Consider the following 25,989-nt stretch of genomic DNA (forward strand, 5'->3'; position numbering starts at 1 on the left):
TTTAAACCAAACATCTGTTGGAAAAACATGAAAAACCACACGTTTGACTAGGTATGACTTTAAACCAGCTTGGACTTCATGCATGGACTTCACTTCTTTCAACATAATCCTAACAGCTGCATTCTTGGCGACTAAATAAAGAGTATGATACCTATTTTTTTGTATATAGGTGTGACATCATGTCACAAGCCTGTCAGTCATCTGGACAATAAAGTTGGAGTGAATTTGAGCGCAGCTGAGTTCTCCCAGACTTTGTTTGTCTGACTGTCTGGTGTGGAGGCTGCTCGGCAGGAGATTTGGTGTGTGCGTTTGCAAGCGTGCGTGTCTGAAAGCGAGTAAGACTATAGGTCACAGACTAAGCAGTTTATGAGAATTCTTCCTCCTCACTTGTTGCGGTGAATAAAGCCTGATCCCACACTGACATCAGAGATTACGGGGAGGTTTTTTGTTGTTTGAGCGGACGCTTCCCGCTGCTCAGCCTTAAATTCTCAGCTTAGCTCCATGGAAAATCCCCTTTACTGAGTATGGATACCTGGTTTTATGGATGTTTAACATGAAGCTGGAGGATCCTCTGCAGAAACTCAATAGTCCTTATAGCAGTTTGGTAGAGCAAAAGCCAAGAATTTCAATGTTGAGGTGAAAATAGTTCTTTGTTCTGTTTTATAAAGTGGTAAATTGGTTTGATGCTTTTTTTGGTCATTTTGTTTACAACACAAGAAATTGTAGGACAAGTTTGGTTTTTTTTTCACTGGTATTTTTACTAAATGTTGGCTCACAAAATGATATCAACCTTTGAGTTTGGTTTAATGATGATTTTATGTATGTGGCAGACAGGCACAGGATTATGGATGGGTCTCATTGACCCTGGACAGCCCACTTTTCCATTTAGGCCATCCTTAACGATTGAAAGACAACAGACTTTTCTGGACTTATACCTTACCTTATTTATATTATATATGTCAATGTTATTTAACACCTAAATACAAATTTCCTTCTTAAAGGTGCAACCACTTTATAATTATGCAGCTTTCATGTAGTCTTAACCAATCATATCAGGTCACTTTATGCTGTATATGCTTGTGTAGAGAGAGAGAAATGTGAAGGAGAGACTGAGCTCTAGAGACCCGTTTAAGGTTTTATCAAGATCTTTCCTTACATTGATCACATCCACAGTAACTGACACTGCATCTGCTGATAGAATCGTCTCTGATTTCATAACTGAAATAACAAGTCATAAAGCCACCGTCAGACAAAGGCAGAAAGAAAGGAGTTAGTGCTGATTGTTCCTGTCTGATCTGATTGTCTTTACATTGTCTCAGAAGCAAAAATCTAACGGTTTCTGATAAAATGAGCTAAGACTCTCTCTTTCTCTCTTTCTCCGCTATCAATAAAAACAAATAATAATTCATAGCTATAGTCAGTAAGAAAGGGTATTCTTGCATGAAAAGTGAAGTTCAGTGCTCTGAAGATTGATTTATGGGTCTTTAGCACAGTAGAAAATGAACAGGTTCATATTTTTGCATTGGTCATTAAGAACTGCATATGTACACCAATCAATAATTTTAATATATGAGACATTATTATGTCATTCTGGACAAACAAGGTGAGTTTCTCGACAGAAATGCACAAACCAGAGTGAAACCAGCCCCTGGTCATCCTATCAGTGTGGATATTCATACGTATCTGCTAATACAACACAGGAAACCCGATCATTTAACTGAAGTCACAAAATTAGAGATACTTGATTACCTTGAAATTCTTAAGTCATACTAACTGTTGTTTTTAGTTTACAAAGTACATTTTTGTCATTGTGCTTTATTATTTGACAATCATCCCTTAATCTGCTTGCCTGACATGCCAGGTGGATTCGTTTCACACATCCATCTGGAAAACCTCCCATAGACAGTGTTTGTGAAAGGGCAGAGCCTTTGAAAAAAAAACTCAGAGGGTGATTGGATGAACATTCTGTCTGTCACATCTTTACGGGCCAGTCAGAGCAACAAAACACTTGACGTCATAGGTGTGCTGCACTACCGAGGAGTAAACTCCATAGAGAACCCGAAGCATGGTGACTGTAGACATGTCAGTACACCACCACCCTTTAGTGCAAAGAAAATGTTCTTTGTTTTTCTTTTAACAAAGAAATGCCGTCAAGTTCTGATAGAACTTACGCTTTAGCAGCATCCATGCTAATCTCTTCCGCCATAACTGCACCGGCCTCTTGTTGCTGCTAGCTTGCGTCATGACTCGGCCACGTCGGGAAGTACTGCCTCTTTCTCCTCAAACAAGGCTAATTGGTCCTGTCGCTCTCTCACAGGGCCCACTCTGTTCAGATGGGAGCTTTGCAAGATGGATTTGCCAGTGAGAAACACGGAAACAGGCGAATTCATCTACTTTGCAAGGTTATTAGCAGATTTTTCCCAGAACGCCTTTGACCATTAGATTCTTTTGCACCATGAGTGAAGTTACTGACTCAGTCACAGACATCAACACTGTAAGGTGAATGCGTTGAACTCTAAGGACGAGCACCTTCTGAATTTGATGCATCTTTCAGTCGTTCGCTGTAAGACTGAACAGTTGTTCTAAGATTAATCACAATTGAAGATTTAAAATTAAATTTTTCTACAGCCTGTGCTTCAAGAGTAATATTGAGAAGAGAAATTCAGTTTCTGATGTTTTTGAGGTTTTTCCAGCGTGTTAAATAGATATAACAGATCTGAGCATTTTACCTTTACAACTAAAATAAAGCAATGTTGAAAGAACTTGAGTCAATGATTTAAACTAATGATCCCCATCCCTAATAACAAGCATTATACCAAAAGAAGTTGCAGGCCTGTTCTGTTAGAGCTGTCTGTTGCATTCATGCTAATAAGCAGCAGTACATATAAAGGCCTAGTTTATACAGTACAACAAAGCAGACATGATGGCTCTCACTGGTGCAATAAGACGACAATAATGAATCCCTCTTTCATTAATTCTGCCTGTTCTGTGTAAAGTGAAGGAAACAGCGGCTATATCACGACCGCTGACGCCCCAAGAGGGATGGCGAGCCTGAGCTGCTCTTACAGGTTGCCGTAGAAACCGACCAGGGCTATTTGTTCCAATTTGCCGTGTAGCGTTGAGATCAAAAAGCTTGGAACCGAAAGTGCTCTCTGCATATTAGTGTTTGATTCAACACAATTAGGCGTCCGTTCACCTCATTTCCATCCGTGTTAATGTTATCAGCTGAGTGTATTCCAGCTGTGGTCTCTGCCGGCTGAGGCGCTGTATCTGTCGTTCTGTGGGGTTTAATGTGTTTGAACTGTGCTGAACTTTGGGGTTTGTTATTGTCCAGTTAGGGCCTTAACTCCATGTAAAGGCACCTCGCAGGTCCTTCTTTTCCTCTGGCCCCTCAGAACCCCATGAAGTCTGGGTCTAAAAGCCATTCCTGCTCCGCCTTCTCTGCTCCATTGAAAAGTTGGCGGTTTGTTTACGAGAGCGCCAGCTCTTCTTTGTGGCTCTGCTTATGAGTAGTGAAAGACTCACCCCTCCCCCTCCTCTCTTTCTCACTCTCTCTTTCTCTCTCTCTCTCCTTACTTCCAGACTCAGTTTGAAAAGGACAGACGGCCCCCTCAGCCCCCTCCCCACACCCCAGTGATGCTTAGCTGGTGAGTACACTTTCATTTTTTTCATTCAAAAAACTTTCCCTGCCACTTTTGTGCATCTCTTCGATTAGTTTCTCTCTCTCTGGCCTGAGTTTCTGCCTTTCTATTTTGTTCCAGTTATTTTTTGTGATATGCCAAATTTGCTGTGGAGTTTCAAACTTATTCTGGTCTTGTGGAATCTCTACGATGAGGGATTACTATTCTTCTTTTCTATCAAATGCTCCATTTCTCTAAATGTCTGTCTCCCCTCCCTCTGGCCTTTGTAGTAAAGGTAAGGCAGCTCTTTCGGTGAAAGCCCTTTATTCTGACTGATTGAAGTGATTTGAAAAGCAGCGGCGACTGCGAGAGTCGAGCCGTGGAGGCGGAAGAGAGGAGGATGAGAGAGGTGGAAGGACAGCTGGAGTTGCTTTATACTGGCTGCTAATGGAACATTCTCTCTCTCTCTCTCTCTCTCTCTCTCTCTCTCTCTGTTTCTCTCTGGTGCCTTGAGATTAATTGAAGCTGAACAGTGAAATAATTGTTTAGATCAGATGTGACACGAGTACACAATCACCTCTCGACATCACCTGCACCAGAACAGGTTGGAGTCAATTTCACTGCATTTGCACGTCTGTGACTGATTTGATTAGAATGAAACAGTGCACATATATCTAGCTTCTAAGAACCTTGCAAACTCAAAATCATGCTAAAATTAGCAGCTTGAATCTTGCTTTTACCAGTATAACACAGATTTCTGTTAATCTACCAGATCTAATTAACCTTATAGACGTGGGTATGACTTGTAAGTCCAGAGGTAATAGCTGGGCGATCTGGCCTAGAATTTATATCACAGTATTTTGGTAACTCCTTGCTGTGGTATGACAAAATCAACGGTAAATGTAGTTTTAAGTTTCATTTCTCTTCTGCTGACAACACCACATTACCTGATGTGAGGGTTCACAAAAAAGCACCCAGACAAAGAAGAGCTTGCCATAAATAGAAGCTTTTATTGATTTTACTTGGCCCAGATCAGACTGCATACATGAGAGGCACATCTTGGCTGCAACATCGCTCGACTTTCATGTCAGAGTAAGGGCTTCCAGACTGCCTGAATGAGCGCTGTGTTTCAAGTCAGGTGTGCACTGTGCAGACTTCATCTGATTTCATCTGATTTTCATGACTCTCTTGGAAGTCGTGGCAACTTTCAGTTCGATTGACTGAAAGACGTTGTATCTAGGGATACGACAGCCAACCATGACCCGACTACAGCCTGACCAGCTGCTCCAGACTGGTCGATGGCTTTCTGACACATTTGAAATTTTGGTCGTACAACTCCAGATACTCCCAAAGTGAGGGCAGGTACATGAGCAGAATCCTCAACCTTGTTTTTTTTTTTTTTTTCCTTTGTAAGCTGTTAAATCATCATGACAACAGCATGACTGATCTTCAATACAGTGTTGTATTTAATCCATTCAGAGCTTTCCTCCATACTGCATAGAGCTGTTTTTCATTCTATATAGAAATGTTTCCTACTCATTATAGAATAATTTCTTCTCCATATAGAGATCGGTATCACTTTATGTTGACCTGCATCCTACTCTAAATAGATGGATGTTCCTCATTATATAGAGCTTCATGTATCCAAAATAGATCATCCTGCAGCCTTTCCACCTATAAATGGAGGAGCAATAAAGTATATTTTTGTCTATATATATACATAAGTATTAGACATAATGTTCTAATATTGAACAAAAAAGTTGTGATGAACATGTGACAAGGAGAGCAGAGCACAGGATGAAGTATTGTTAAAGGAGTTTATTTCACAAACAATTATAACAGTGCAAACCATGGTGAGGGTCGTTGCAGATGGTTGGCAGGAGCACTGGCAGAAAGACAGAGGCACTGCAATAAAAGAGGACAAAAAGGTGTTAGTAAAGGCAAAAAACTCACTGAAAAATCACCAGATACAAAGGCTGAAGAAAGTGTGTCTGAAAGTTCAACACAAAGAGAGGAGATCTTGATTGCCAAGGATTAGCTGCAGCCGTGACTGTCCATGAATGATGGAAGCTGAATTAGACCCTGTAAAATCCATTGAAATCCAAAATTTGTGTCTTCACACCAGATATGTTGGAATATGGTTGCTGTAAACATGTGAAAACACTGAGATCTACATGTGACTGAATTTTGGATTTAGACCATTAGACAGTTTGACTGTTTTTGTAGTAAAATATTTGTTACTCTGGAAAATTTACTTCCCAGATTTTCCTGTGAAATAAAAAAATCACTTGATTCAAAGCTTGAAAAAGAGCCAGGTTACCTGACTAGAAGCTGTAGTACAAGGGTGTCTGAAAGTTCAGCACCAGGTGAGAAGATCCTGATTGCCAAGGATTAGCTGCAGCTGCAGGAGTTCACCTGTTTTTACTCTAAATCTGGCAGTGGCTGGTAATAAATACACTCAAAAAAGAGTCAGTTTACTCTAAAAAAACTCTAAAAAAATGACTTCCCAGATTTTCCTGTAAATATTTGGCAATATAAAACTGCAGAATTGATGAGCATGCAGTACAATGTAATTTGAAATTTCATGCATGCTTCTTCTTTCTTAATCTAGCACATTTGAGTGCTGATAAGTGCAGCATTAATCATTTTACCTCGACATCAGCACTCAAATGTTCCCAAGAGTGCTCTGGAGTGTTCTTAGATTTTGCTCTTAAGAACAAATTTCTGAGAAGAAAACTTTCTTGAATGTTAGAAGCTTCTTAAAAATGCATAAGTGGGTACAAATTTCTTCTAGTGAGGGGGAGGAATGGGCAGGGCTGCCCACAGAATTGGGTGATAAAACAGAGACTGGGCCCTCCCCCTCTGTGGTTTATTGATCATATCAGTGCATGAGTGTTGGAGTGTTGGGTGTGTAGCTGTGGCGCCAGTGTCTTGGCTAACAGTTACTTCATTTTGGAGCTGAAAGTGTCAAACTATCAATGGATTCTGATGTTGGTATTATTCAGCAGTGATACTTTTTAACCCCCTTTCAACACTTCTTCTGTCCATTTTTGCTACTGCTTTTTTCCATTTCTGAACATTTTTATATGTTTTCACATTTTTTTGCCACTTTTAACCCATTTTTGATGTTTTCACCCCTTTTTACCACATTTCAGCTATTTTTGCACTGTTTTGTCGCTTTGTACTTCTTTTTATATGACATTTTTGCCACTTTTCACCCAATTTTGTTGCTTTTCACTCATTTTTACCATTTTATTTGCCAGTTTTTACCCATTAATTTTTTTTTTTTTTGGGTCATTTTTGTGACTTTTTGCCACTTTTCTTCTATTTTGCCTCTTCAAAATTGTGTCATTAATTTCCATTGAGTTTTAAATGATCTTTTCTTCTGGCATTTGTGCACGTCATGGCTTAGCTTTAAAGTCTAACATTACTTTCCAGATGGCTTAGGTCAGCGTGCCCATACACATTGTTATCTTTACCAATAAAATGGTAATTTAGTTTTAAGAAAAGGGGTTTACATTTTGAAAAAGATATATCTGTACCATTACTATTTGTACTATTGTTATCACAGCTAAACTTAACAGTGGACTGTGATTTAGCCAACTTCCAGGGGCCTCCAGTTAGGCATGGCACCAGAAAGCTCACCCTTTGACCCCCTCTATTGGCAGCCTTGGTAATGGGCCCAGTCCTTCCAAGTTAACACATGTCATATCTGCTCAATTTGACCTGACATATCTAAACTGGACTAGCTTTAAAGATTTAGGTCTTTAGGTATTTATTGTAGAATATTTACAGATCTCTGCCATCGTGAATCCATGTTCTCCAGTGTGATAGTTACAGAAATCAAGCGCTGCTTTGTTTCCAGTGGAATGCCATGATTTATGTATATTAATAGATCAAACTCATTCTGTTTTCTTCCTTCAGGCCTAATTAGAGATTATGTAAACAAACATGATGATGAGAATTATGAACAAACATATTGCCTGGAGGCATGTTGTTATCTGTTGTTTCTTGTGCTGCTGTCTGCTGTAAGCTGATCAGACAAGGGGAAAAGTGGTCATTAATGAATTTCAGCAGATTTGGATTTGAAAGATGTTTGAAAGTTCTTTCTGAAAAAGCACATTTCCGTCAGGAACACTCTTGTCGAACATTTTATCGTTTTATTGCAAAATGGATGTACAGTTTTACTTGGCAGAGAATACTCTGCTTTAAAGATGCTGGCTGGGTTAATCCAGCAGCATGCTTTGGCTTTCCAGGGATGGCATTGCTAGACATCCCCATATGGATAAATACTTTTATGGCGATGTGTACTGAATACAATAAAATTAGTTCATAAGCAATTAATTTGTAGTAGCAGGAATCTCAATATGAGGGTGCAGCAAGCTTTATGCTATAAAGGAGGAGGCTGGGGTGGAGGAGGTTAAGCTTTGCCAGCAGCAGCAGCAACGGCATGATGTATAAGCATTAATGCGAAGACGGATTAGTGAGAAGTACGTCATATTTAAATGGACCACTGTGCTGAGAGAAAGAGCTGTGATTGGCTGAGGGAACTGGGAGATGATAATTGAGATCAGCTTGCCGTCAGCTGATCACAATGTTATCTTTTTTGAATGAACCCTTGGACTAATTTTCAGCAGTTTATCAGTTACCATCAGTTATTACGTTTATCTGTAGCAAAATATGAAACAACTTCATCTTCAAGTTTCCTCATCAGCCTATAAAGACTTTGTTCTTTTTAAGATTAAACCATTTTAACCCTAACACTGAGCTTACAACTCATCAAACAAATCTTTGCTGCATAGAAAGAGACTGTGAAGAAGGACACAAGCCAACTAATCATGACAAACTCAGACCACTTGTGCTCCATCCTCGCCTCTTTTCTCCCTCTCTGTATTTAATATCCCTGAAGGCCGGCTCCAGGCATTTGCTTACTCTCTGTTGTTCTTACTCCCAGCGCTTAGCACTCGCCTCCATCTCACTTACGCCGCTCGATTCAATTTGTGGCCTAAATGTCTCTCCCTAATATGTGTCATTGGAGCAGAGCAGCGGCGCTCCCTCCCTGGAAGCTCCTCGCTGTTTGTCTTGGTTTCTCTGGGCTCCTCTGGGAGGAGATCAGCCGCTCCAGTCGTGGTTGGCATGTTGTCTCCTGCAGCCCCGCTGCTGTTTGCTGATATTTAGTTCAGGATGACAATAAGCCGGAAGAAAACAAGCTCCTTTCAGGCCAATAAGAGCGAGAAGGGGTGGACCGAGAGAAAGAGAGAGAGAGGGAGAACTAGGAAAAGAAGTGGGGGACAGAAGACTCATCCCTGGATCGGGGATTCTCTCTAAAGCTTTGTTTGTGGCCCCTAGGGCCGAATTAAGGGAGCGTCATTATCCCTGGCAAATTACCACGCTGCCTTTGTGGTGCAGCCATGGTACATTAGGGCGCCTTAAAACGTGGCTGAGCCGTGCCCATTCAGCTCACAAAAAGAGGGGGCCGCTGGCAGATCCTTGGCCCGGCTCACAGAGGAGCCATTCACTCCTCACAGGGGGGGATGGTGACGGAGGTGACGGTGATGGAGAGGGTCTCCTGAGATGAGTAAAAATGGCCCGGGATGAGATTTGACATAGTTTTAATGTGCATGCCAACTGATGATGTCATCACTTGGGGTTATTTAGAGGTTGATCCACGGTGCAAATCCAGATCTGATAAGGAGACTCAAGAATGTGGTTTCCATGCCAGCTCAGTCAGATCTACATGTTTTTATCCATCATTCAGACGAGGATTAGGATCAGGCTTTCAGGGGACTAATAGCTAATTAGCCTCTTAGCAACAAATCATTGGCTCACTACAAATTAGGATATTTTTACCTTTGTTATTTAGATTTATTATTCCCTCCCCTGCAGAGTAATCTACAGCTGCTTTAAGATTTTTCTTCTACCATGACTGAACCTTCCTAACCATAATGTAGACCTGCCTCCCCAAACTTCAGTAAGCTGGAGTCCATTTTAACACCTGATACTCTTGAGGTCCACCAAAACCCATGTTCAACCTTGAGACTCAAATATTTACTTCCTATTTATCATATCTTTGTTTCCTAAACTTGAAATTTTAATGCAAATACTTTGATACATTACAATGACTGGGAAAGTTTTGGCAATTAATGGGCCTCTGCCATTTATTCAGTTTTAATCAGGCATCTGCAAAGCCACTTACATTTTCTGTTCTATTATTTCTGTCTTTGATTAAGCTCATAATTTCTGTGGAAATCACGATTAATTGCACCTTATCTATTGCATTTTAAATTCAACTATTTTGCATACAGAACTGTTTTTGTGTTTGTTTTTTTTTTCTAAATTCCTAAGCTAAGGTAACTTGTTTTCTGTTTGGATACAAACCTGCTTTATAGGTAGATCAAAGTTTTGTCATGAACTTAACCACGGAAAAAGAAACTTGTCATGGATTGTAAAGGAAATAAGTAAACAGGGAAAAGCTAAATGTTTAATAACACAAGATAATCAAGTTAAGCTATGAAAACCCTATTTGATTTTTTTTTATCAAAGCAACAAATGATTAATTAATTTAGTTTCGTAGTATAAAGCCTTCTTTGAAATGTAAACCTCTTTCCTTAAAGCAGAATAAAAATTGGTTAAAAGTGGCAAAAATTGAGTAAACAAAGGCAAAAAATGGCGAGAAAGTTGCAAAAATAGCTTAAAAATTGTAAAAACAGGCAGAAAAGGTGGAAAGGGGTAACAAGTGGCAAAAAAGACACGAGAAACAGCAAAATATATATAAACTGGCAAAAAATTATTTTAAATTGAAAAGTGGAAAAAGGATTACCAGGTAAATTATAGGTAGAAAGTGGCAAAAACTGAGGTAAAAGTGGTGAAAAGCAGTAAAAATGTGTTAAAAACTGAGGTAGAAGTGGTGAAAAGTAGTAAAAATGTGGCAAAAACTGAGGAAAAATGGTGAAAACCAGTGAAAATGTGGCAAAAACTGAGGAAAAAGTGGTGAAAAGCAGTAAAAATGTGGCAAAAACTGAGGAAAAATGGTGAATAGCAGTTAATAAGTGGCAAAATTGGGTTTACAGATACAACTAGAAAAGCACTTGAAGAGTGCAGACCTCCACCATAGCCCTATCTCCCAATAGTAAAGAATCCTTTAAAACATTCCTGGATCCAGACGGTGATCTGGATCACTCCCAAAATCTTATCAGTTCTTTCTTCTGCCATTTCTGCCATTTCCTGAACATTTCATGAAAATCCATCCATAACTTTTTGAGTTATGTTGCTAACAAACAAACAAACTAACAAACAAACCCTGGTGATCACATAACCTCCTTGACGGAAGTAAAAATGGGCCAGAAGTGGCAGAAATGGGTCAAAAGGGGCAAATTGGATATAAAGTATTCACAATTGATGAAAAGTGGCTGATAAAAGTAGCAGAACTGTTTTAAAGAGCTTAAGAAGAAGAACAAATACATTGCTTCAAAATGAGACCCAATAATAGCTACATACACCTCAGCTTCAAACTGAAGGAACTGTTAGCGAGGATAGCTAGCACCATTGCTACCAATCCAGCACATGTTGATTTCATCAATAAATCACAGCTGGGGGGGACCCATCCTTTTGGTTTGTCAGGGGCCCAGCCAAATCTGAGTGGGCCAGGTCACCAGGTAATCCAACACCAGTTAAACTGCGACACCGCTTTTATATATCAGTCAAAATAAATGATGCAAAGGTGATACTTTTCTTTTTGTACTTCTGAGTCTTAAAATGATATGTTATAGAGTATTTCATAACTTTTTTTGGACAGTAGAAATCTATTTTGATGCTTTTATATTTACTCTTGGCCCCTTAGTAATAATGATTATACACATTTTAATCCTTTATAGTCATTAAAGTTGCATGCCTCTTATTTGACTCTCACCTTATGACCTTATCTTGTAGTCCTCGGTGATTGCCTACTGTTGCTTAATAGTTAAACTGCCTCTGCCTGTAAGACCTTTTTTTTTTTTTACTGCTTTTACGAATGATCAAAAATATGGTAAAACCCTTTTTTCCTTTAACTTACTGAAAGTTTCTGCTGTCAGTTGGACCCCTTTTGTCCTCACAGATAAATGAACCTTGGGGGTCAAGCTTGAAACATATTATAGAGATCATTTCAGTGAGTTAGTAAGCTCTCTTGTTGGCTCTTACATCAGAACATTTAAAAAAAATCCCCTGGATCCCTCTTTCTGGTAGTCTCTCCCTAAACTGGCCGCTTTAAAACATGTAAACTAAACACATCATATTCCGAGAAAAACAGTTAATGAGCAGATTTGGCGTCCATTGAATGAAGACGAAGAAAGAACTGGGGTTCATAGTTTGACCTGGTCAGGAGGTTAACTGTTTTGTGGTCTTTTGTGACGCTCTAATGAACTCTGGTGCTGGAAGAACTCCCAAACTTTTAGCTGCTGATCTGAGATTGAAAAGCAGACAGTTTGTATTTCTGTGTCTGCGTGGAGGATTTCAGCTCTTGCAGGGAGCTTGCAACACCTAAACATCTGTCAGTTATCTGTCCTCTACAAGCATAGTGGAGGTTTAGTCTTGGTTTCCAACATCAGCAGGTGGTTCACACTCAATAAAACGTAATCAGAGTTGATCCTCTTGGCCCGGAAAACGCTGGAATTGAGTTTCAACCAAACGGCCGTAAATTCCGAGTGCACGACGACGTCAGGCTCTTCAAAGCAAACTAAATACGAGGGCTGCTGACGGCACTGTAAAACTCCTGGTGTGTGAAATGTTTGTTCTTGGCACCTAGCCTTTATTTATCATCTCATCAAGTGGAAGCTTTACCGCGGCGATTGATGCCTCCTTCATTTTATTTTTCTTTCCACGAGCTGGGAAATTTCATTACTTTTCCATCGTTGTTTCTGGTTTTATGAACTCAATCCCTCGGCTGGAGTAGATGAAGGCAGGGAGGAGGCTTTTGTCCAGGGGGCCGTGGTGGAAACCCCGAGCCCGTAAATCCTGTGCTGATCTTTGGATCATTAAACCATGAGCCCTGAGTCCTTTGGTTCTTTATCACCAGGCTGGATCCCAGGCCATAATGGAAGCTAACTGGCTAATGATTAGCTGTGTGCTGCTTCAGCTGCATATCTGAACGAGAGGAGGCTATGGAAACATATAAATCTGTTCTCAAATAGTTGATCTTTTCTATCTGCCAGACTTACTGTGAATCTTTGTATGCTTTGAAAACACTGAGAGTGTAATTTAAATGCTTTATGGTTAGGTGGAAGATTTTAAACATTACCACTATTGACTTTATGTTTTAAGGCACTTTTCCCTGATGATTTGTGAATCAAATAATGCTAAAAGTCTTGTAACATCCACTGTGGAGCTGCTGCTCAAAAACTCCCTCAGTCTCTAAATAGTCTCTGGTTTATTTGGCTGAGATGAGGATGATCTCCTTCTCAGAGTCAGGGTTTTGATTAATAGTCATTTTTTGTTCTTTTATGAAAACTCTGTGATGTCTTTTGGTTTTTGCAGAGCTATTAAGGGCTGAGAAAATGATAGGTCTTGACAAAGAGAGAAAATAACACATATCATGGTATTTACACTTGTAAAGTTGACTTTAGATTGACTTCTTTTAAGGAAAAGAGATGTAAAAGAGGATTTGTGTGGATGAAATGGTCAGACTGAGCTGGAAATGTATGCTTCTGTGCCTGGTGTATCAGCACTCACATTTGGAGTCCTTTCACTGTTACCATTACAGATTAAAAGTAGTACAAGTGTGCATCTGGTGAAAGTTTGACATGTCTATCCATTGAAAAAAGAGGGTTTTGTGTTATTTAAGAGCAAAACTAATTGCACAGGTTCTCTAACCCCTATGACCATGTGATGTTTGCTCAAACCAGGACCGCTTCCTAAATCAGCATTGCTTAAAAAAAGACCTACAGGGGTAGACCAAAGAGGGGGCCAGTAATGGCCATGGCAGTCCTTGAAATGTACTTGCCCACTGTGAGTCCATAACAATGACTATTGTTACTTTTTGGCATTACTTCTGTTACGATTAGCCATTTATATTGTGTTGCAGCTGCAAGTAGATTTCTTTGCATTTCCTTTCTTTAGTTCTTGAAATTTAACCTTGCAAAGTCATTGGATTGGCCAGATTACTTGTCTGTAATCTCAGCAACGCGTCTGACAATGAATGGACCAATCAGACATTTGAGGAGAATTAGGTGGTAGCGACAGGCAGGGTTTAGTTGTACTGCAAGCCTGTCAACAATGGCTGTGATGAGGTTAGTGTGCAGCTAAAGTGGCACTTTGATTGGAAACTGGACAAGAAGAAGAGCAAAAGAAGAAGAAGTGCTTTCTCAGCAGACTGATTCACTGACTGGCTCCACCAATAGTGAACGATAATGGCTGCCTGTTGAGGTCAGGTTATATAGTTGGCACAAGTCCACTACACCAGGGAGCCACACTCAATTACAGCAGGGACTGGAATTTGAGTTTAGGTTTAACCTGAGAGCCTAAGGGGGTCAACATTTAAACATAGACCGTCAACCTCATTCTCAACATTAATGAATTATAATTTAAAAACCTAGCAATGTTGATGAATGATTTTAGATTTTAAAAAGTCTGAATTAAGGTTAAAGGCTCAAAATCTGAGATAAAAATTCAAACTTATTAGTTCAAAAGGTCAAAAGATGAAATTAAATGTCAAAATAAGTTTTTTAGGGGGCATCTATATGAGGACAGTTGAAATCATTTTATGAAAAGTGCTATACAAATAAAGATTGATTTTTTGATTTATCTATTGATTGATTGCTAGTTTAGAAGGTCTAAATGCAATCAAATAAGCTTTGCAAAATCTCCCATATTACAAAATAAAGCTATTTTCCCTTTTTTTTTAACCTTAAATGCCAGCTATTTTATACTAATAGCTTACAATATTAGATTTGCGGATGTGCCTACAGATAACAGTGAACATGATAACCAACATTTATAGCATATCAGTTCCTTCCCTGCTCCTCTTCCTGGAGGTTCTTCCATTAATCTGAAAACTAAAGAGTTTCCAAAAGGGAGTTTTAACTCAATTGAGTTGCTGGTTTCATTTGATGTTCATATCATAAAGCCCTCTGAGATCTGAGATTTCTGGCCAATAAAAATAAATCCGGCTTGATCTGATATAATTGGTCTCCAATGGGATGCACACTCCATTATTTGGCGCCAAATGTTATCTCTGCTTAACAACATAAAAGACAAACTGCTTCCTGCGCTGGCTTTAAATGTTGAACAAAGCTTGTAGTGATGTTGGGCTGCTTTGTTAGATGAATATGTGTCTAAAAAAGCGTTGAATCTTGTCTAAAACCTCCCCTCACTTTAATTGGCACTGTTAATTATACTCTAAAAGATCAGAACCCCGAGAGTTGTGTCTGTTCTTACTGGAGGCTCACTACCTTTGCTTGTTTTGTTTTTACTAGCTGTGATTAGTTTCCTAATTGTAACAGCAGTGAATCAAAGTGAAGAAGGGACCTTTCGTTCAGTAGATGTCTAAAGTTTATAGCATTTCTGACATTCATGTTCTTTGTTATTTTCCATTTTACTCTCCCACCTAGCTGCCGTCCGTATTTGTCCTTTTTCTGAATGCAGAGACTTGCTAACCAACACTAAACTGATGGCATTATCTTTGACCTGTAAAATGCAAACTTACCAGTTATTACCTTCGCCAAGGAGGTTATGTGATAGGGTGGGTATGTTTGTTTGGTTGTTCATTTGTTTGTTTGTTTGTTTGTTAGCAACATAACTCAAAAAGTTGTGGATGGATTTTGATGAAATTTTCAGGAAATGTCAGAAATGTCAGAAGGAAGAACTGATTAGATTTTTGAAGTGATCCGGATCACCGTCTGGATCCAGGAATTTTTTAAAGGATTCTTTACTATTGGGAGATAGGGCTAATGGCAGAGGTCTGCGCTCTCCGAGTGCTTTTTTATTTTTTTATTGTATCCCAATATTACATAACATATTGTATCATTTTGTTTCGCATTGTAACATGTCATATAGCACCGCAACTTATCATAACATATTGCATCATTTGCATCATTTCATATCAGATCAGAACATGTCATTTCTTATGGAGCACATTGTATCATATCATACCGTAACTTATCGTAACATATTGTATCATTTTGCATATTGCATAATTTTGTATCGTATGGTAACTTATCGTTTCTTATGGTATCATTTTGTATCACATTGTACTGTAACTAATCATAACATATCGTGTCCCAGTGTAGCATAAGGTAATGTTGCCAACATTGTATCCTATTGTATCATGATGTAAGTTATCGTAATCTATTTCATCATTTCACATAATTCCATATCCTATCGTATTATGATTGTTTCATTTAGCATCTTATTGTATCATAATATAGCGTTATGTAATGTGTAGTATAATATAGATTTGTATCATATTATAGCGAAATGTATTGTATTGTAACATTTCGTATTGTCATGTAACTTATCGTACTGTATGGTATGTTATCATTTTGAATCATGTCATATCTTAACGCTTGTATCTTGTAACCTAGCGTGTCGTACTGATTGTATCATAACATATGTAACGTAACATAATGTATTGTGTTGTATCATTTCCAATTGTATTTTATTGTAACGTATCGTATCATAAGTTAGCATTGGCATATTTTAACATATCACTGTATTATTTTGCATAATTTCATATCATATCATAACCTCGCATATCGTACCATATTGTATTGTTAAGTAATCTCACATAATTCATCATATCATAGTAGTTTGTACCTTTTTGAATTGTAATGTAATCTATTGTAATGTATTGTAACATATCTTATCTATTGCATCATTTTACATCATTTTGTATGCAATGCTCATAACCTAGCATAGCATATTGTATTGTAATGTAATTGTAATGTAATGTAATGAAATGTTACATGAGGCATCATAATCTTTTCTACTGTATCTTTACGTATCATTTTGCATCATTTCATTTCCTATTGTATCTTATTGTATCATGTCATGTATCATTTTTATTTAATTTAATTTAATTTCATACAGTATTAGTATTTTGTTTCGTATCATATCCTATCATTTCATTTGGATTTGTGTCGTATTGTATTGTACCAATAAGGAGAGTATGTCAGTTTGTATTGACATTGTGACATAAGCTGCAGTGGCTAAAGTTTAGTTATGCACTTACCTCCATTTTCCTCCTGGGTAATTGCCCAGTTGCCCTAATAATAAATCCAGCCTTTGGTGTAGACAGCTCCTCTTCATATTCAGATGGAAAAAAGAGCAAACTGCTTAAAGCTCAATGACTTCTTGCTCCGAAATATCATCAGTGTTTTATTCTTTGTGAGTTAGATCTGAGACAGAAGGGAGAAGACCCAAATGATGCACAAAGCAATCCATTTTTAATGAATCAGCTCCCCAGACTGTAAACTGAAAAAGGCAGAGGGGTTTTGTCAAGGATGGTGTAATTTTCCATGTAACCATTGTGGTCTTGAAAAAGTAATGAACTTAGTTCATATTAAACATCTACCATAAGATTCCGGGGTGATTTATCACAGTTGCTGTTTTGACTTAACTTGTGGAGCAAACTCACAAGCATAAATCAAGCTTTAATGTGTTGATATCTCTGAAATTTGATTAGAAATGCTTGATTTATTTTGGCCAAAGCAGCCTCACCTGAATCGGAGCACAAGGCAGAACCAAACTGTCAGATTTTTCCGCCTTTGGGAGAACCGGTCTGACTCTCCACAGGCACTCTGATGTGGGTTTCCTGGCTGTAAACTTGCTGTTTGCTGCTTAATCATTCAGTAAGGATTAGTGGCTCTGTGTGTTTTCTAATTATAGACCTGGACTGTGCTCTTTTCCTCCTCTGCGGGGTCACATGGAGCCCACCAGGCCCTCCGCCAGCTCCTACTCACAGCTCCACTCAACTTTCATTTTATTGTGCGTTGTTAGCTCGCCATCTTTGTATTGTTGCTCTTTTTATTTCTCTTTATTGCTGCCTTTTTTCCTCTCCGTCGGCCTTTTGGAGCTCAGTACAAAGACTTTTCATTTGGATAAAATAAAAACTCAATGAGCAAGCTGTCAAAATAAATCACTTCTTGTATCAAGGAGGAAACAAGGCATCGCCTGAGAGAAAAGGACACCGATTCTCTATACAATCAATCAGTTCCCTTTCACGTCTTTTCATTCTTGGAGAACAATAGGTTTGATTAACCCCTCAGGGAAAGCTCATTATCCATTTCCATTACAAAGGTGTTGGTAAGACACTTGGATTTGAAACGGCTGAGCATGAAAAAAAACAGAGATGAAAGGATTATACTGATGCCCATAAGCCCTGAAAGACAATAATAGAAAAATGATGGCTGCCAATCTATGATTAAGCATCTGGTTCAGCAGCAGGCCAGATGTGGAGCCTGATTTTGGATGTCATTGTGTTTCCTTGATCACTGGGACTACTTTATAAGTCCACTCAATGAAACAAAAACTCAATGCATGAGTTGACAGACGCAGAAGTTTGAAACCGGGGTGTTTTCTTTGTCTCTGCTGACATGAAACACTTTTATTCTCCTTCTTTTATTTCATAGATGAAGCCAGCCTCACCAGCCGGGCTTTAAAATATTTATTCATGAGTTTATTTTTATTACGAGACCCTGTTAAGGTCTTTTGGGGGTTCCTTTGTTAAGCCAATTCAATTTCACTTCTTCATGGGGACACCTAGGAAACGGCTCAATCCATTTTTAATCAAAGCACCTTATTAGGCAGGAGTTCAGATCAGATTAGTGTGTCGGATTTTCCCATCAGTTGTTCAGCGGGCTTGTGATGTGGAACCACATGCTGGTTATGAGGGTAACTGTTTGTTCTGAAATAACCTCACAATAAATTATTTACATCCCGAAATGTGTCGTGATGCAGAGGTTTAATTAGCACTTGCAGAAACACTGAGTTTGTTTTCTCAAAGCAGTGTTGTCAGGATCCATTTTACTCAAGGCAAAATGATGCTTATAGTATTCTTTCTCTTCATTCTCACTCAAAGATCCACAAATGCCTGATTTTGCACCATGCAGCTTGGGCATAATGGATATGGTCTCCCTGATAATGTTTTACACCATAACTTTATTAAAGGAGCTGCTGCAAAGCCATCTTAGCCCAGTATGCTCTGATGTTATAGCAGGGATAAACGGCACAACAAACATTTACATACAGATAGACAATATTGAATTTTTGAGTTAGTCTGACTAAAACTGGATTTTTTAAAATGCATGTTAACATGTCAGTCCAACTTAAACTTTACCAAGTCAAATTTCTCAAATTGGAGATCATTTTACTCTTGCATCCACCTCAATTGCACCAGATTGGACCAGATTTTACCAGGCCTACTGCAGACTGCAGAGGCTGGTCACTACAAGTGAAAAATATCTTCTTTGCTAAATAAAGCTAAATGTGGCGATCTTATATAACCACAAGGTAGAGGTATAGCACTCATCTGTTTTGCATCAAATGTAAAGCCAAGTTTGTGTCGTCCTGTGGATTCTTAACAGCCACGAGTCGCAGGCAGTGTGTGAATGTGTCAGCTGCACTTTCAGATCATCACAATGTACCTTTGCATTTTTCATGAAGGACACATTTATTTTTTTAGATAAAACAGTACCAAATGTTCATGTAATACATTTAATTTCAAAGTAAATTCCAAAAGTTTTGTCTAAATTTTTCAGCCATTTACAAAATTTTCCCCAACATGAATTTTGTAAACGCCTCTCTACTTCACCTTACAGCTCACTCACAGCAGGACCACTTTTCTCCTCCATGTGTCTCTCAACTCTTTTCAAAACCCCTCAAACAAACCTCGAGAGCATCTGGATCTCTTTCAGCCTCTCATCTGGCTTTGCCATCTTTGAAAAGATACATCCACTCCAACACATCAAAACAAGATCACATGTAATCCTTGTTCTCGTACACGATGGCCTCTTCCTTTTTGCTACAGTGGGCCTTCTTTACAGAACTAATTACTCTGAGGTTTGATGCTGAGAAGATTTCTTTGTGTTTCAACCTCTGGGTTCTTTTTGTCCTACTGAAAAAAAAATATGTTAGAAAAATGCCCAGTCAGTAAATATCTAAGTGTGAAGTAGATACAAAGAAACACAAGAGAAGTTATTAAAAGGTGTTGCTGTCTGAAAGTTAGCAGCCTCATGGATTAATGGTGAGAGAAGTAATTAGATGTTTGGAAAACTCTCTCTTTGACTGATAGCTCCAGCTGTTTCTATCAGTTTCACTAACATTATTCTTGGATGTTTAGATTGTGCCACATTATAAAACCATCCACATATACACTCTCTGATGAAGACATTCACACCCCAGCCTCCCAATTTGCAGCTCTGCTTGATCAAACTGCTCATTTACAGAACTAATGAGAAAATGAACAAAAATTAAGGAATGATTCGCTTGTTGTAAATCATCAAGGAAAAAAGGAAGCTGCAGTTGTGTTTCTGCTGCTGCTGATTATATCACAATTAGAACCAAACACAACACAACATGGCCTCAGCAGCGTTGGGACGATGACGATGGCGGCGGCTCTCCTTTGGAATTATAAACATAGCATTGGAGGCGTGCTGTGTATCAGGGCGGTAAACAATGCCAGCAGTGATCAGACTTGTTTTCTTTTCCATCACCAAATTTCCTGGCATAATGCCTGGGTCACGCATCAAGAAGGCCGTAACGAGAAATTGTGTTGTGAGACCACATGGCAATTAAAACGGGATACAAGCAGTGTTTTTTTTCTAATTACATCACAATGGATTTAATTACAGCTGCGTGTTCTGCAGAGGAGCAGCGTCAGGGTTGATCGTCCATCTTTTTGTTTGTGACAGGATACTCCCTCTGCTCTCTGGACCGTCATCAGTAACAAACTCTCATGTATGAACTGAGCATTAGCTTCGGGTGGGAAATATACAGCTTTTATGATGCACTGCAGACTCCATGTCCAGCTCTGCTGTCTCAGATGAACAGTAATAAAATGCTTTCATTAAATTTTAAGTATAACTGTGATGACACCTGACCGCTTTTGGGCCTGATCATTCAACCAAAGCTTTGGTAACCTCAGATGTACATCTCTGGTTTTCACAGATGATGTGGTGCTGTTAGCTTCTTTAGCCGGGGACCTCCAGCAGGCACTGGGGCGGTTTGTAGCTGAGTGCAAAACAGTTGGGATGAGATGAGATCCACCTTCGTGTTGTCTTTGTCTGAAATGTGTCCACACAGTCGAGAGAGGAGAGCATTCTCTTCATCTTGAGATGCCAAGAGTAAGCTGACCATAAGCAAACAGCGTTTACTGCTACCTTGTTGGGAAGCGCTGTTTGGCATTGACAGAGCAGATCAATGTTTTGATTTTCTGTTCATCTGATTGGATAATTAATCAACCACTAATCCTGTCTGGAGTCACTGGGGGGCTGAAGGCAAACCCAGCTGTCACAAGTCGAGAGGGGGGCACACCCTGGACTGGTTACCAGTCAATCATAGTCAACTACAATGCTTCTCCCAGAGTTAAACTTTGCAGCCATTTTTTTAAAATCTTCATTTAGAAATGCTGCTTTAAGCCAGCTTGGTTGGAGTCTACCCTTTCTTTAGATGAATGAAATTTTTTAAAGTTAGAAACTTGTTGGTTCGCCTTCAGTTGTGACGACGCTGTGCTCTAATGCGCCTACAAAAGGCAATCCTGAGCGGGTGGTGCTTTCTCTCTTCCCCCATATGATGGCAGTCAGAGACATGAAAGTTCATGCAAAAAAAAGAAAACATTCAAGAACACAATTGAGCCTTTGAGTGAAACAAAAACAAGCTGCAAGAAACACTGTCCCATCAGTGTAAACACAGAGCTGAGAACAACAAACCCAGAGAGAGTTTGAGTATAAAATCATTGCGTGATGTCTTTTGTAGTTGAAATAATGGTCGCTTTGTTGATTTTTATACCTTTGAACTCATCCTCAAATGAAATTGTACAACCAGGAAGCGTTTCAATAAATATTGAAGCTCTGTTGGTTGAAAAGCTTTGTACTGTGACAGCCCATAGCACTCCTGCAGTGTGAAATCTCTGCCCAACACTTCCTTTTCCTCCTCTGCATTCAGTCTTTGTTGGAGCAGCAGAGCTCTGACAGCCTCAAGCTGAACACTGTGAAGTTTGTGAAATGGAAATGGCTTTGTGGTTGCTATAAACGTCTGACCACTTTATCTCTGGGTGTGTGTGTGTGGGTGTGTGTGTGTGAGAAAGAGACATTGTTTAGATATGGCTACAAGTGTACAAGTTGTGCGTTTGGCCTTTTTGTCTGAAAATCTTTCTCTGCTGACTGCTGGTGATCAGTTTTTGTTGCTGTGTGCTAATAATAGGAACATCTCTGCAACATTTCTGCACATCAGCAGATTTCCCTCCCTGCACAGAGCAGGGCAGGAGCCTTTATTACTGTCTGCTAATGTTGCCTGATTTCCATGAACGCTCATTTAGCCTTTGAAGCCTTTTTGTTACAGTTGCAAAAATCCCAGAATCATTGTTACTGAAAAACACAGAAGGATTTCCAGAAACAGAGGAGCTTCCATAATTGATGGTGGTGTCTGACCTTTAAGAAGCATTGTCTGCTGGGTAGTTGGTATCAAGGCTGTGGTAACTAAAAGCAGTAGCTGCACGGCTAATCTGTTCCAGGAACTGAAAACAGAGGCAGAGTGGGAGAAATGTGTGGAGCTACCAGTTGCATAATAATCTGTAGGCAAAACACCTGCTAATAAACATATAACTTTATTAGCAGTGAGTCCATTACAATTGCAAATCAATGTGGTGTAAAACAATAAGGATATCACCTTTCATGCTTTGGTGAGAATCATCAAGGGTGTAAAGTACATTATAAGACATCTGTTTAGGATGGCTATAACAGTGTTTCACCTGTTAAAGACACCCTAAGGAGAAAAAAGATGCAAACTGATTCTCATTCATACATAAATAGGTTGACTATCAAGGCAAAGGTATACAAACATCATGGCTTTTCAGAGCAATGCAGCAATAGAATCTCCTCTTAATCATTCATTTTGCAATTAACATTTTTGTCACACTTTCAAAAATAAACATGATAAATTCCTGCAAAGAGCACAAAACCCAGTTGACAATGTTCTTTAAAAAGGCAGATGGATTTTACAGGCAGATCAAGATTTCAAAAGCACAGCAAGAATTAAGAAATGAAAAATAGATGAAAAGTAGGACTGGCATCATTAATGCGTTAATCACGATGAAGGTGAAGGACTTCTTTTAATGCACAAAATGAATGCTTTATTGTTCTCCAGATCTAAATTAAGCCACTGCAATGTCTCCCTTCAGCCAGAGTGTTTATTTACTGTTGTACTGTTCCTTTATTTCATTTTGACTTCTTCCCAGTTTATTCAGGGTTGAGGCAGGGGTGCGTTTTGGCCCCAGTGTGCCCCTAAAGTGCCTGTACGGACTGGATAATGAGGACAAATAACAGGGGCAGCAAATTGTAGAGCAGTGATCATCAACTAGTGGCCTGGGGGCCACATCAGGCCCCCCAAAGTTTTCCATCTGGTTACCTAGAACATATTTAAATTCAGAATCAGTGAGGGGGAGAAAAGATGTTGTAGTTTATAGGTTATCTTTTGTCTTTTGATGCCAAACCAACTCAAAAAACAAGTAACATTGAAAAAGTTTTATCAGGATTGACTTAACATTTGATCTGATTTTACAGGAATACACCTGTCATGATTAGTTAAGATGATGCTATACAAACTTTTCAGTCCAATCCTGATTAAATCTGCGGATTTCTGTGTCAACTCTCCACTTCAAGCCAAAATATCTAAATCACCCGCTTGCAGTTGGCTGCAGTATAGGAACTGATGATGACTTGAAATTAAAAACAATTTTAAAGGAAAAAAAAATACTAATAAAATAATAATTAATGACAGACATAGATAGTCATACACTGAAAAAAGTAAAACATTGGTTGAACTTAAAAAAAGATGAAGTAATCAATCACACGAAACATTTTTAATTGAATCAGTTGCATGTGATGCTCTGGTAACAAAATGTTTGATTTCATAAGATGAAGATACTCTTGAATGAGCTGCCTGTGAGGTTAAAAGTGAAATGAAAGAGTTAAAAGCTCAGCTGTGTCTTTATTTTCCTTCATTGTGAAAGCAGGAAGATGCTATGGTGCTGCTGCCCTGATGACAGCTTTAATGCATGAATATATAATGAGAGAACAGCACACAATTAATGTGATTTTAAAAATGTAATGTGTAAACTGCAAAAAGCACACTGGGAGCCAGTGTAATGACGCTAGAGCAGGGCTGAACTGGTCATGTTTTTTGTTCATGATAAAAGTCTGCCAGCTCAGTTCTGTCCCCTTCAGAGCTGATCAATAGATTTTTGGGTAAGGCAGGTAAAAAGGCTGTTGTAATTATCAAGACAGGCTAAAATAAAAGTCAAATTTTCTGATCTTAAAAGTTAAAATGGACTGAGTTTCAGAGATTTTCTGAGTTGATAAAAGCAGGAATATACCAGCTTTGTTGTTGTGCTCCTTAAAAGTTCATTTACTGAATAAGAGGCCAAGATTATTTGCAGCAGGTTTGCTATTCTCCATCATGCAATTTCTTCCTTACCAAAATCCCTAAACCCAGCCAAAATATTCAACATGATTCAGCCAAATAATAGTTTTTGGAGCAGACTGAGCACACAGCTGGACATCAGAGGAGTTGTGTTATGAAAAGAAGGTTAGTTCTTGTCTCATCATTTGTTTGTCCTCAGACGTATTCAGCCATCCCAATCATCAGTGCACCTGACTGGCTCGCCGGCACTCTCTGCACCTGCATCTCAAATAAGAAGATCCACAAATGGTAATGCTGGACGTCCTTGTAGCTGATGCCCAGGTGTTGCCTGAGAGCTCACAATGTATCTGGCAATGACCTGCTGGCCTCATTCTGCTGGATGCTTTTCTTTATTCTCGCACACCCTGAGCAAACCAATGAACAGCTCACGTGGATGCTCTGTTGCATGCTCAGGCCTGTGCAGAGAACTCTAGCATGCATCTAGGGATCTCTGCTGATGGGCCTAAAGGCTGAGTATTCATATCAGTGCAGGGGAATGGTGGCAGAGGTTATTTACGGTCCCATTTCAAAGCTACAAGTGTTACAGTTTCCTCTGCCACTCCTTAAAGAATTTAAGGAGAGATTTTTAGAAGGAGGACATCCTGGACTCAGAAAGGTGAATGGTTGAGGTGTCCTTGTAAGGGGATACATACAGTCATAGAAAAGATTAGGAAAGAATCCAAGGTAATCTCTTTAAACAGTTGAAATACTTTTATTTCCACAGCTCGATGAAGTGTTTCAGAGGTACGCCGTAAAAAAAGGCGTTTTAATTCCATTATAAAACTGCCATGGAGTTTCTTCCACATGTTAACACCTTGTTGACTGGGAACCCCGATCTAACAGCAGTACAGTTCAGCTCATTAGATTCTGCGAGAGCATGGAGTTCACAGATTTATTTTCAGCCCTCTAGTTGTCATTAGATCACATGAGATGGATTCTCACACCATGTGAACAGGGTGAGGTTGTGTATGTGTGTCACAGTCTCTGTTAAATTGAGCAGAAAGCGCCAACCTGACAGACGGTGTCCGTGTGTCAGTAAAGATGTCAGTTTGTCCCTGAGTGAGGGATTTGACAGAGGAATGGAGACTCAGAGGAAGTGACAACTGATGGAGTGAGAATAAAACCTTTCCATTAAATAAGATCATGGCTGGCTGGGCAAAGATACATACCTTACACACCGGCATCCATAGACAATGCATGTAGTTTAACCTACAGTCTAAAAAGACAAGCATCCATACACAGATACATCGATTTAACTTGGTATCGGCTAATGTGGACATAAATCAGTGCAAGTGGAAAATGTGTTTCTGCTGTGTCTTAAATAGCTTCTTTGCAAATGATGTCACACTCAGTTTGGCCTTTTAAATATGGGTTAAATAACAGCAAAGGATGGAGGAAAGGAAACTGACTCTCAAACATGAGCTAGCTACAATGGTTCATCACTGTTCTGTCGCTTACCCCACAAGGTTTATCACCGTTCCAATTCAAAGCATGTTTGTGACAAATTGAGGCTGTTTTTTATGATAAAGGGGCTAGCCTCTTAGCTCTGTACAAGACTCCTCTAGACTAGTGGTTCTCAACTGGTCAGGCATCAGGACCCACCACCTCTTCCTTAAGAGAAATCATGACCCAAATGCTTAAAATTTTCAGATTCATTAGAAATAGAAAAGAAACAGTGAACAAAGAGTCAGGGCAAAACAAAAAAGTTGTGGAAGGATCTCCA

At 39.2% G+C, this 25,989-nt stretch overlaps 1 protein-coding gene across 3 annotated transcripts in view; it reads left to right on the forward strand.

The window, feature by feature from the left end:
• The window catches only part of sema5ba (sema domain, seven thrombospondin repeats (type 1 and type 1-like), transmembrane domain (TM) and short cytoplasmic domain, (semaphorin) 5Ba), a 332,738-nt gene that overhangs the window by 61,521 nt on the left and 245,228 nt on the right, over positions 1 to 25,989 (forward strand). For 2 of the 3 annotated variants that reach the window (XM_041807241.1, XM_041807242.1), the window contains exon 2: positions 3,583 to 3,647. Coding sequence is in view for 1 of the 3 variants with exons in the window: in XM_041807240.1 (XP_041663174.1) it covers positions 3,637 to 3,647; positions 3,911 to 3,915 (16 nt within the window). In the remaining 2 variants the exon portion in view is untranslated. Of the gene's footprint in view, positions 1 to 3,582; positions 3,648 to 3,910; positions 3,916 to 25,989 lie in introns of all 3 variants that reach the window. The other variant, XM_041807240.1, reaches the window with a different exon arrangement.

Source organism: Cheilinus undulatus, linkage group 15, assembly GCF_018320785.1.
Source record: "Cheilinus undulatus linkage group 15, ASM1832078v1, whole genome shotgun sequence".
Lineage (NCBI taxonomy): Eukaryota > Metazoa > Chordata > Actinopteri > Labriformes > Labridae > Cheilinus > Cheilinus undulatus.